General features: G+C 40.4%; 1 protein-coding gene across 3 annotated transcripts; it reads left to right on the top strand.

Moving 5' to 3' along the window:
• The first annotated feature begins 911 nt into the window (after positions 1-911).
• LOC6614259 (esterase B1) lies at positions 912-12,633 on the top strand. Of its 3 annotated transcripts, none has more exons than XM_002038663.2 (4): positions 912-1,168; positions 10,549-10,861; positions 10,931-11,642; positions 11,706-12,633. In XM_002038663.2, the coding sequence occupies exons 1-4, from the start codon at positions 1,116-1,118 to the stop codon at positions 12,329-12,331; spliced, it is 1,704 nt and encodes a 567-aa protein (XP_002038699.2). In that variant the 5' UTR covers positions 912-1,115; the 3' UTR covers positions 12,332-12,633. The 3 variants fall into 3 exon arrangements, with proteins under 3 accessions (XP_002038699.2, XP_032579065.1, XP_032579064.1); XM_032723174.1 differs by lacking the exon at positions 912-1,168 and adding an exon at positions 7,428-7,679; XM_032723173.1 differs by lacking the exon at positions 912-1,168 and adding an exon at positions 7,854-7,933.

Here is a 12,633-nt window from a genome sequence, read left to right as displayed (position 1 = left end):
GGTTATCTTGAGTCGTTGGTTGTCATAGGTTTAATATTGATTTGTAAAGCTTGATCACACTTTTGAGTATCACAACACTCAGCTTTGAAGCGCGCACTGAAAGCTTGTGAACATAAACTTTTTTCGATAACAACGATAATACGAAGCTCATATGGATAATGTGTAAGCTCAACTAATTGACCATATATTTAAACTTTGAACTTTTTTATGTATCAATATGTTGTAATAGAATGTAGGTAACATAATAATATAAGATCTTCAATGTGGATGACAGTCCACGTTGTGACCGCACAACTTGAGTGTACAAAGGCAATGATCATTATCCGAAAAAAGGTTAAATTTAAAGAAAGTAGAGCAACATAGTCTAGTCGCTACTGATAATGGATTACATTACTTAATGTACATACATAAGTGCAAGGGAGATAAAGTTTACAAAAAGGAAAGGGACCGCTTTCGAGAGTGCCATCTAAGGTCACAAAGCCGCTTAGAATCTTAATTTATAAAAATATACACTGCAGAGAAGAAGACTCCAGTTTGATCTAAGCTATCATGATAAAAGAGCAGTTTCCGATTAAAATTCTTATTCCTATCTATAGTGCAAAACACCATATAATCCCTGATACCTGGGACTTTATGAATTAAGATGACTGTGTTACGCTACGACCCCCTTGTTTTCAAACACATACATACATATCATAACAGTAAGAAAACTCGTAAAGTGAACCGTAAAACCGGTAATGTAGAGAGCAGAGAGTTACCAACCGAACAGCTGATTCAGGTGAGATTCGCTTCCGCAGTGCAAAAGCACTGAGAGAAAGAGAGAGTTTGGAGAATGGCAATACCGCCACCGCTCCAAAGCTTCATATATTATTATAAACAAGATCCCGAGACACAGGTCAGTTGGTGCCGCACGCTCTTGGAGAGCGCTCCGTTTGTTCCGTTCGGCGATTGGCAATAGCGATAGTTTCGTTCGAGCCGGTTGTGTAAACTTGGCTAGCTTCGGGTTTATTGTGACACTTTCCCCAAATCGATCGTTTGCGAAGCGTGCATAGCGGAACTATATCTATACATAGATAACCAGCGTGTCTGGGTGTTCATGAAAAAGAGTGCGTTATATGGCATTCGATATGGCAACACGCTTTATGGATATACTAAAGCTGACCTTTAAGTGAGTTTTCCCAGTGTCCGTTTCTTGCTCTTGCGGAGCGTTAAACGGTTTTCTGTGTTTTGAGGTCTCGCGTCTTGGTTTTGCAACAGCTTCTGCCCAGCATGCATACAAATGCATGCGTGTGCATTGGGAAAATAGTTTTGAAGAAGTGCTTGATTTATAGATATTACAAAAAATGTGATGAAAAAATTTTTTTTACAAGAATAAATTAAAACTATCCTCCTCCCAAAACATCGAGATTAAATAAATTAACTAATTTTGTTTTTAAATTTAATAAAGTACTTCTTGAAACTATTAATGCCCAAACTAGGCGCATTTAATAACAGTGATAACCATTTAATATCGTTTTGGATATTTGTTTTTTTTTCTCAGTGTAATCTGTGCACACATCAATTTATGTCTTGCGTTGGTGAAATTGTTGCGCAAACTTTGCTGCGTGTCGGTTTTTTTTATGTATATATGTTGCTTGTTTTCAGTTGTTTTGCATAAACTTAATAATGCTGCTTTTTCCCTGGCTCATTTCTGTCTGTTTTGTTTCTTCGGCTTTGGTATCTTCCTCTGTTTTTTTTTTCACCCATGAATCAGCGATGCTTCCACAGTTGTGGCATTTGTTGGTTGTTAATGTTATTTGAATTGTGTTTACTATTTTTTGCACGTTTTCGCAGGTTTATTAGCAGTTTTGCGGGTAGTTAGTATTTTTAACATAAATTATTGCATAGCCACACACAATTGTGCTAATTGCGTGTTTCGATACTTGTTTACCACCTGCGTTTGCTGCGGACTTTCAATTGAAGAAGTGGGTGAAGTTAGTTTAGGTCAGTTAGCAGTGAATCAGACCTATCGATAAATTAATCACTGACATCATATTGAACATATGATGTAAATATATGTCGTGGCGAAAATAATGAGTATGCGTGTAGTCGCTGTTTACTTCTTCTCCAAGTTCCCTTTGCTATTATGCGTGTTCCTATTTATGAACACGTGGCGAAAATAATGAATGCGTTTAGTCGCCGTTTACTTCTTCTCCATGTTCCCTTTGCTATTATGCGTGTTCCTATTTATTGTCAATGTGTGAGGATGAATAGATGAATTATCTAGGACTTTGCAAAAACGAGAGCGATAGAGCTGTTGCTGAACGTGGCCACTTGCGCTGCTTGGTTAGAAAGGGAAAACTATATAATGAAAAGGAAATGCCAAAAATTGAGAAGAGACAAAGCAGGCTGCACGAAACGGGAGTGAGGTCATTAATCGTGGAGAAGCCAAAGCAGACGCAAGTGGACTCGTTGACTGCGCACAGCTGCATAAAAATTATATTGTGAAAAGAGTTATGAGCAACGCTGATATGGACGGACGGACGGACGGCGAGGACCCTGATATTCTTAACCCGACATCAGAAGTGGGATCTGTGCCACACCCTGCATTTTCTGAGGATCAGTGGCGTGCAGTAGTGGAAATGCAAAATCGGAATTTTGCTGAACTTGTAAAAATCATGCAAGTGACGCCGGCACGTGAGCAGCAACCTAGTTATGATGTTAAGCTACCCAAATTTAACCCTGATGCTGCATGCGTAGAGGCAGCAAAGTGGTGTTCAACAACCGATATAATTCTAACTGAGCACCCCCTTAAAGGAAGTAAATTGATCATGGCACTAAGTAACTGCATGGAGGGAACTGCATCTCAGTGGCTAACACAAATTTCGTACCATGGTATGACTTGGCAAGAGTTCCAGGAATTATTTCTGCAGCGCTTTGAAACCGAAGAGACGCCGGCCGCTACGTTTTTAAATTTACTCAACAGCCGCCCGACTGCCGCCGAATGTTACGCGGTGTATGCGAGTCGGCTGGTGACGACGCTAACTACGAAGTGGCGAAATATGGAAATAGAAGAAATTGCCGTTACAACTGTTCTTGCGCATATGGCAAACATTGACAGTCGTTTGCAGCGCGTCCTCTTCACATCCAATGTGCGTACCAGAAGTAAGCTACAGGCGGAGTTAAAAGTGTTTACGTTCGACAAGAAGCGCCATGCTCGAGATGACAACCTTGGACCTGATCAGAAGAACCGTAAGGCATCGCCAGTTGTATGCCACTTCTGTTCAAAGCCGGGACATCGAATTGCTGAATGCCGAAGTAAAATGCGACAAGATAGAGAGGCGAAACCGCAGCGTGAAAAATCAAATGTTACGTGCTATCGGTGCGGCCAACCGGGACATTTCTCCAACCAGTGCCCGAAAAACGGAAGTGCAGCCAAACAAGATGTGACTCAACAGAAGACTGTTAACCAATGTTGTGTGATTGAGCCAAAGGGAAGCTTGCATCAACGAGGTGAGATCTATCCAATTTGTTTCGATTCCGGTGCAGAGTGCTCCCTTATTAAAGACGACATTAGCAATAAGTTATCTGGTAAACGTATAAACAATACTGTAATGATAAAAGGCATTGGTGGTGGCAGTGTGTGCAGTACATTGCAAATCTTGAGTGAAGTCACTATAAACGAAAATATTATGGAAATATTATTTCATGTAGTCCCGAACGAGCAAATGAGGAATGATATTCTGATAGGGCGAGAAATACTTAAACAAGGCTTTTATGTAATTTTGACATCCGATAATTTTAAAGTTGTAAAATCAAAAACTGTTAATAATTGTTCCGTTACTGAGCGATCGTTTACTTTGTCCGATATTGACACCGAATTAGTCGACAATGAGAAAGCTCAATTAATTGAGCTACTTGAAAAGCACTCAACTTCATTTACCAACGGGATACCTCATACTCGAGTAAATACAGGCGAAATGAAAATCCGTTTGATTGACCCAACTAAAACTGTTCAGCGCCGACCTTACAGACTTAGCCCCGAAGAGAGAGAAGTAGTGCGAATGCAGGTGAGCGAATTGATAAGATGTAATATTGTTCGCCCAAGTTGCTCTCCCTTTGCTAGCCCCATGTTGCTCGTCAAAAAGAAGAACGGAACCGACCGTCTATGTGTTGATTTTAGAGAGCTAAACTCGAACACGATTTCGGATAAATACCCCTTGCCGCTTATCAGCGATCAAATTGCTAGACTTCGCGGAGCAAATTATTTCACATGCCTGGATATGGCAAGTGGTTTCCACCAAATCCCGATTCACCCTGAATCCGTGGAATATACTGCATTTGTGACCCCAGACGGCCAATTTGAATTTCTTACAATGCCTTTTGGCCTCAAAAATGCGCCATCTGTTTTCCAGCGCGCAGTCATAAATGCACTTGGTGACCTTGCTAACTCTTTTGTAATCGTTTACATGGACGACATAATGGTAGTATCGCCAACCAAGGAATTGGCTTTGGAAAGGTTAAAAACTGTTTTGAATGTTCTTACAAAGGCTGGTTTTACCTTTAACCTTTCTAAATGCAGTTTTCTCAAAACAACGGTTCAGTATTTGGGCTATGAAGTGCGAGCTGGAGAAATTCGTCCGAATGTGCGAAAGATAGCTTCATTAAGCTCCTTGCCTCCTCCTCAAACTGTCTCCGGCGTTAGACAATTCATTGGCTTGGCCTCTTACTTTCGCAAATTCGTGCCTGGATTCTCCCAACTTATGAAACCATTGTATTCACTTTCCTCTGGTAGCGGCAAGATTACATGGAGCGCTGAGCTGGAAGAGATCAGACTTAAAGTTGTGACGATCCTCACAAATGAACCTGTTCTGGTAATCTTCGACCCGCAATATCCTATTGAGTTGCACACTGATGCAAGTGCCTGTGGATATGGAGCGATACTTTTGCACCGTATAGAAAGTAAGCCCCATGTAATCGAATACTTCAGCAAAACAACTACCTCTGTTGAATCTAGATATCACTCCTACGAGCTGGAAACCTTGGCAGTGGTAAAAGCCGTTAAACATTTTCGCCATTACCTAATTGGCCGTGAGTTCGTTGTCTATACAGACTGCAATTCATTAAAAGCTTCTCGCACAAAAATAGATTTAACACCCAGAGTTCACCGCTGGTGGGCCTACTTACAATCGTTTAATTTCGAAATTCAATATAGAGAGGGTAAGCGTATGGCTCATGTGGATTTCCTATCAAGAAATCCTTTATCACCCGAACACATTTTGTCAATAAACAAGATTCCCGAAAAACGAGTAAATCTGTCTGAAATTTCAAGTACTTGGCTTCTTGCTGAGCAACGGTTAGACCTTGAGATAATAGAAATAGTTAACAAATTGGAGTCAGATGAATTGGCTGAAAATTTGGCCAAAACGTATGATTTGCGAAAAGGTGTATTATATCGCAAGGTCCAAAGACGAGGTAGAACAAGTTATTTACCAGTTGTACCCAGAGCTTTCAAGTGGTCAGTAATTAACCAGGTACACGAGTCGATAATGCATTTAGGGTGGCAAAAGACACTTGATAAAGTGTACCAGTATTATTGGTTCGCTAAAATGAACAAGTATGTTCGAAAATTTGTTTCAAACTGCATAACTTGTAGATCAGTGAAATCATCTTCCGGGAAGGTTCAGGCGGAACTTCATTCCATTCCGAAGACAAGTATACCGTGGCACACCATCCACATAGATATAACGGGTAAATTAAGCGGCAAGAGCGATTTGAAAGAGTATGTCATTGTTCAGATCGATGCCTATACAAAGTTTGTTTATCTGTATCACACCTTAAAGATAGATGCCGAAAGCTGTGTTAATGCTATGAAATCTTCTATATCCTTATTTGGAGTACCAGATCGCATCATCGCCGACCAGGGCAGATGTTTTACTAGCTCTAAGTTTTCCGAGTTTTGCGTATCGCAGAAAGTTGAACTTCACTTGATTGCTACGGGAATGAGCCGTGCAAATGGGCAAGTGGAACGGGTGATGGAAACACTGAAAAATTTGTTGTCAGTGGTAGAATCAAGTCAACGGTCGTGGCAGGACGCACTTGGCGAAGTCCAACTTGCACTGAATTGTACAATTTCTCGTGCCACTGAGGCAAGTCCGTTAGAAATGTTAATTGGTAAACAGGCTCGACCCCTTGGATTAGTTCCCCCATGTGAGACCGAATGTGAAATAGATTTGGCAACTGTTAGAGCTCATGCGACAGAAAATATGAATTCCTTAGCGTCTTACGACAAATCCCGATTTGATAGCAGTAGGGCAGCCGTTGACAAACACCACGTAGGTGACTATGTGCTATTGAGGAATGAAGAAAGACACCAAACTAAGTTAGATCCGAAATTCAGAGGACCGTTTTTGGTGACTGAAGTATTAGAGGGTGACAGGTATACACTAAAGTCGTTGACGAGTAACCGATCGTTCAAGTATTGCCATGAAGATATACGTAAAATGCCGGATGCAGAAATCCCGAATGAGTTAAACGAGAATGTAGAGCAATAGCTGAAATATAGAAACAGTTGAATGAAAAGAAAAGCCCGCCAATGAGTTCTTTTGTGAACGAGAGATATCCGTCTAGGTGAGACGATGAATTGTGAGTTATCCGTCTAGGTGAGACGATGAATTGTGAGTTATCCGTCTAGGTGAGACGATGAATTGTGAGTTATCCGTCTAGGTGAGACGATGAATTGTGAGTTATCCGTCTAGGTGAGACGATGAATTGTGAGTTATCCGTCAGGTGAGACGATGAATTGTGAGTTATCCGTCAGGTGAGACGATGAATTGCGAGTTATCCGTCCAGGAGAGACGATGAGTTTGGATTGAATTAATAATTAAGTGTGTGTGAACTGGCGGAAGATCGATTTATAGAAATCGATAAATGATAATGTTAAGATAAGTTGTAAGCTGATTTATTACTGATCAATGGAACTGAATATGAAAACAGAATAAGTTATCCCAGCAACAATGAAATAAAAGCTGTTTTGTTTCTTCACAGAATTAAGATTTAAGAAATACACCTAAGAAAGTCAAACTAATGAAATTAAATGTTATTGAATTGTGATGAAAGTATGTGATCTTGATATCTTGGTATCTCGGTATCAAAAGCTTACACGAGGACGTGTAAATGTCAGAATGGCCGTGTCGTGGCGAAAATAATGAGTATGCGTGTAGTCGCTGTTTACTTCTTCTCCAAGTTCCCTTTGCTATTATGCGTGTTCCTATTTATGAACACGTGGCGAAAATAATGAATGCGTTTAGTCGCCGTTTACTTCTTCTCCATGTTCCCTTTGCTATTATGCGTGTTCCTATTTATTGTCAATGTGTGAGGATGAATAGATGAATTATCTAGGACTTTGCAAAAACGAGAGCGATAGAGCTGTTGCTGAACGTGGCCACTTGCGCTGCTTGGTTAGAAAGGGAAAACTATATAATGAAAAGGAAATGCCAAAAATTGAGAAGAGACAAAGCAGGCTGCACGAAACGGGAGTGAGGTCATTAATCGTGGAGAAGCCAAAGCAGACGCAAGTGGACTCGTTGACTGCGCACAGCTGCATAAAAATTATATTGTGAAAAGAGTTATGAGCAACGCTGATATGGACGGACGGACGGACGGCGAGGACCCTGATATTCTTAACCCGACATATATATGTAAATAGCGGAATACAAATAGAATTAATTACCATGAAAAAAGCATGAGGACTTTGCCTTTCTTTGAAGTGCCGATGATTTATGATTCTTTTGTGATTTCCCAAACTTCTGATTTAAGTTGAAATTGCAGATAAGTCTACTCGGTAAATAGGGAATTTAATATTCCCTGCTAGTTAAATTCATAAATTAATGGATAAACGTTACCTACATTATACGACTGACTCAAATCGGCTTGTCAAATCGCAGATAAGTCTGTATGTATGTCTGTTTTTAACACGCGGAATTATACTGATAAGTTGTTCGGGTACAGGGTTCATTTCAGGTGATAGGTCTCAGAGAACTGCAGCCCGCCACTGGCACTCTACGTCCACCCGATAAACACTCGGTACTCTAGGCACCCCGTGTTTTTTGACACCCTACTTGCAGCAACACAAAATACTCGAGTGTTTTACCAACGTGGTGTTATTGTTACGAGTAAAAAAACCACCTGAGGCCTGCTGCGCAATAACCGTTTGGGTGAGTGGACGCACAGTCAACGATCGGCCGCACGTCATTTTTTGTATGCGGGCTGCAGTTCTCTGGTCATTTTTTGTACGCCTAAAATTTGTATGGGTGGAAGCGTGACGGGTATAAGAAATGAAGGGTAAAAGGGAATACCAAAGAAAATTTTCGTGCTCATGTCTTTGCTCTTTGATGGACTCAATGTGTGCCACCCGTTATTATTGCCTTGTAATTTTTCACACGTCGCTAGCTGAATACTCTAATGAAAAATATTCTTACATAAAGTCATTTTTGAAATGAATTTTGTGACATTATGTACATAGATTCGGCTATTAGCATTATTACTATTACTATTATTTTTACTATAATCTATATTTAAATTATTAATAATAATATTTTTTATTATTATTATTAATTAATTAAGTTTATTATTTATTATTAATAATTAAATTATATATATATATATTAATAATATATAATATAATAATATATAATATAATAATATATAATATAATATATATAATTATAATAATATATAATAATAAGATGAAGGGCATATTTTACAAAGTATTCGACAAAGTCTAGAGCCACGCCGAAAGAATAGTGTGTGAACGTATGAAGTGTAAAACGTATGGAGTTACGCATCTTGTCTTTGACTCGACTATCTAAGAGACCACCCGAGTATTTTTGGAAACACCCGAGTATTTTTGGAAACACCCATGTGTTTAACGGTAAGTGACCGAGTGTGATCGGCACCCGCGACGCAGAGCACCGTATTGATTCGGGTGCGCGCACAACGGGGTGTCTTGTCTGCCTGTTCAGATTTATACTGTGTGTTTGTAAGTACCCGCGATGTGCGTGGCGGGTAGCACCCGCACACAAAATTGTAGTGAAATTGTGTGAGTCGAGTGGTAAAAAAGTGCCACCCTTGCAGTTCTCTGATAGGTCTGCCATATTTTCTGCCCTATGGGCATGACATGGCGGTTTTTGCATGTTAGACATTTCTTTTCGCAATAGATACACTTCTGATATAATACAAACTCGCTTATAGTTTTTTCTAACGTTTTTTATATTGTTAGTCATCGTATTAACTTTTTGTCGCCAAGCTATTGCCTTTTAAATAATCGAATTGTTGATCAACTATATCGCACTGCATTGATTGGTTGTCGAATGCTTTAAGTATTTCTGATACGACTAAACTTAATTTTGATTACTTTGCGCATTTGCTTTGTGCTTGAAGTACAATTTGAATGCTTATCCCACTTATAAATGTGTTAAACCTTAGGTTAACTGAGTGAATTAGTCTAAATTTATTACCTTCATTTGTTTCGCTCTGCTGCTTTGCTGCTTCCTATTAGGCCATTTAAAACGAACTACACTGAAGAAAATCATTATAATGACAAATTCAGATCAGTTATATCTTGAAAGTTGGCTTTCACGGACCCACAGCAGTCACGTACAATCCAATCTGGTATCCAATCTGATCTCGCCTTTCTCTCGATTCCAAACGTAATTACCGATTTGTATGCATTCGTGTGCAATGATGTTGAATCAAACTGTGTCAGTGCATTTGCAGAATGCCAGTTAAATATACTATTTGTGCCTCCTCAATCGACGGTGCGCAGTGCGAACAAATAAAAATAGGCCATTAAATGCATTAAACCGCCCCACGCCCACCCACAAATTAGCCATAAAATTAGAAACAAAAAACAAAGTCTCAGGCAAAAAACAAAGGTGTGTTGTAGAAAATAGAAAACTGGTCGTGCATGCAAAACGTGAGGCGTCGAGTTGAGGTTGGTCAAAAGCCGTTGACAATTCGCAAGACTTTGAAGCCAACAAACAACCTCCAATGACATTGAAAGTGGTTGAAATTTGACTGGAGCTCACTGCTTGGTGTTCACTGTGGTCATGTTAACAGTGCCTGACTGCGGTGAGCGGATTAGATCGCAAATTATTATAATAGGGCAGTGGGTATTATGACATTTCCAAGAAGTTAACAAGCCACTTGATGCCCCAATTGGCGATCCTTCATTTTGATATGAAACGATTATTACCATGATTACTGTTCCTAAAGCAAAAATATCTTTCAGTGATCAGAATGTGGTATTCACAATTTAAAGAAACTATATTCTCCTGCAGATTCACAAGGTTTATTTTCAGTGCACCGTCTGCAGTAATTCAACTAAAACTGGTATAAACACATCATCATCATTGTTAATAATTAATGTATTCGACTATAACAGCTTTTTAAAGTGCATAATATACGGTTGTTAATGTAATTATTATAATATATATTAATTATTTTTCATAGTTAAACAAGACACTGTTGTCATACAATCTAAACTTATGATAATCACTTCTTTTACAGGGTAATAAGCTTCAAGTACGAGCAGCGCAAGTTGGCGACAGCAATATATTCCGTAATAAAGACGAAATCAGGTCCTGTGCGGGGAGTGAAGAGAAACACAATCTGGGGAGGAAGCTACTTTAGTTTCGAGAAGATACCCTTCGCAAAGCCTCCGGTGGGAGATCTGCGCTTCAAGGCCCCAGTGGCAGTGGAGCCATGGGATAAGGAATTGGATTGCACTTCGCCGGCAGACAAGCCCCTTCAGACGCACATGTTTTTCAGAAAATACGCGGGCTCAGAGGACTGTCTCTACTTAAATGTGTATGTTAAAGATGTAAGTTCATGTGCTTATGGATCTTGTGGAGTTTGTGTTTATGTTAGTATTGTATCCTTTCCATTTCAGCTGCAGCCGGATAAACTGCGTCCCGTGATGGTTTGGATCTACGGAGGTGGCTATCAAGTTGGCGAAGCGTCTCGGGATATGTACAGTCCCGACTTTTTCATGTCGAAGGATGTGGTCATAGTCACCGTTGCTTATCGACTGGGTGCCTTGGGCTTCCTCAGCCTGGATGATCCCCAACTAAACGTTCCCGGAAATGCAGGTCTCAAGGATCAGATCATGGCCCTTCGATGGGTGCAACAAAACATCGAAGCATTCGGCGGTGATTCCAACAATATTACACTCTTTGGCGAAAGTGCCGGTGGAGCCTCGACCCACTTCCTTGCACTGAGTCCCCAAACTGAAGGACTTATCCACAAAGCTATCGTTATGTCGGGCAGCGTTTTGTGCCCCTGGACGCAGCCACCGAGAAATAATTGGGCCTATAGGCTGGCCCAAAAATTGGGATACACCGGTGACAATAAGGACAAGGCGATTTTTGAGTTTCTGAGATCAATTAGTGGCGGGGAGATTGTCAAGGCATCCGCAACAGTTCTCAGCAACGATGAAAAGCATCATCGGATCCTTTTCGCCTTCGGGCCTGTCGTAGAACCATATGCTACCGAGCACACTGTAGTCGCTAAAAACCCGCATGAACTGATGCAGAATAGCTGGAGTCACAGGATACCCATGATGTTTGGTGGCACGAGCTTCGAGGGATTGCTATTCTATCCAGGTAAGTGGTGAACTAATACTTATTTGTATTTGGAATAGCTTATTAAATAGAACTATTTTTCAGAGGTTTCAAGGCGGCCAGCAACCCTGGATGAGGTGGGTAACTGCAAGAATCTGCTACCGAGCGATCTCAATCTGAACCTAGATCCCAAACTGCGTGAGAACTACGGCTTGCAACTGAAGAAGGCGTACTTCGGCGACGAACCCTGTAACCAGGCAAACATGATGAAGTTTCTCGAGCTGTGTTCATATCGAGAGTTCTGGCACCCCATATACAGGGCAGCTTTGAACCGAGTCCGGCAATCCAGCGCACCCACCTATCTGTATCGATTCGATCACGATTCCAAACTGTGCAACGCCATTAGGATTGTACTTTGCGGTCATCAGATGCGCGGCGTTTGCCATGGTGACGATCTGTGCTATATTTTCCACAGCATGTTGTCGCATCAATCCGCTCCCGATTCTCCGGAACACAAGGTTATAACCGGAATGGTCGACGTTTGGACGAGTTTCGCAGCCCACGGGGACCCGAACTGCGAAAGTATAAAATCACTCAAGTTTGCACCCATCGAAAACGAAACCGACTTCAAGTGTCTCAATATTGGGGATCAGTTTGAAGTCATGGCGCTTCCAGAATTGCAAAAAATCGAGCCTGTGTGGAACAGTTTCTACGCTCCAAACAAACTGTAGATGCAGTGCATCATTAATAGGGTTTTAAAGCTTTAGCTGTCTCAATTCCATGGATTTGGATAATCGTAATTTGTGTAAATACATTGTACATATGTTATGTAGTTATTGTAGGATTGATATGTTGATTAATTTAAAAATAAGCAGTTTTAATGACTTGCAATAATTATCGTAATTGTATTTGTCATCTGCCTAACGATTTTATAATAATAAATGCATCGTATAAAATTAAATTAAAAACACTTGATTAGTCACTCCGAAGCTGACTAGCATTAAATTAAATAAATTCTGTTAGCTCAGACCAA

This window comes from Drosophila sechellia, chromosome 3R (assembly GCF_004382195.2).
Source record: "Drosophila sechellia strain sech25 chromosome 3R, ASM438219v1, whole genome shotgun sequence".
Classification (NCBI taxonomy): domain Eukaryota; kingdom Metazoa; phylum Arthropoda; class Insecta; order Diptera; family Drosophilidae; genus Drosophila; species Drosophila sechellia.
The sequence above is the reverse complement of the archived record's forward strand: the minus strand, read 5'-3'. Positions and strand labels throughout refer to the sequence as shown.

What these genes read in the sequence shown, in the direction of transcription:
- LOC6614259 (XM_032723173.1), top strand. Translation starts at nt 7,869, where the DNA reads ATGGATAAACGTTACCTACATTATACGACTGACTCAAATCGGCTTGTC. An exon ending in GTCAAATCGCAGATAAGTCT is followed by an intron (nt 7,934 to 10,548) that starts GTATGTATGTCT and finishes CTTCTTTTACAG; the next exon opens with GGTAATAAGCTTCAAGTACG. An exon ending in GGGATTGCTATTCTATCCAG is followed by an intron (nt 11,643 to 11,705) that starts GTAAGTGGTGAA and finishes ACTATTTTTCAG; the next exon opens with AGGTTTCAAGGCGGCCAGCA.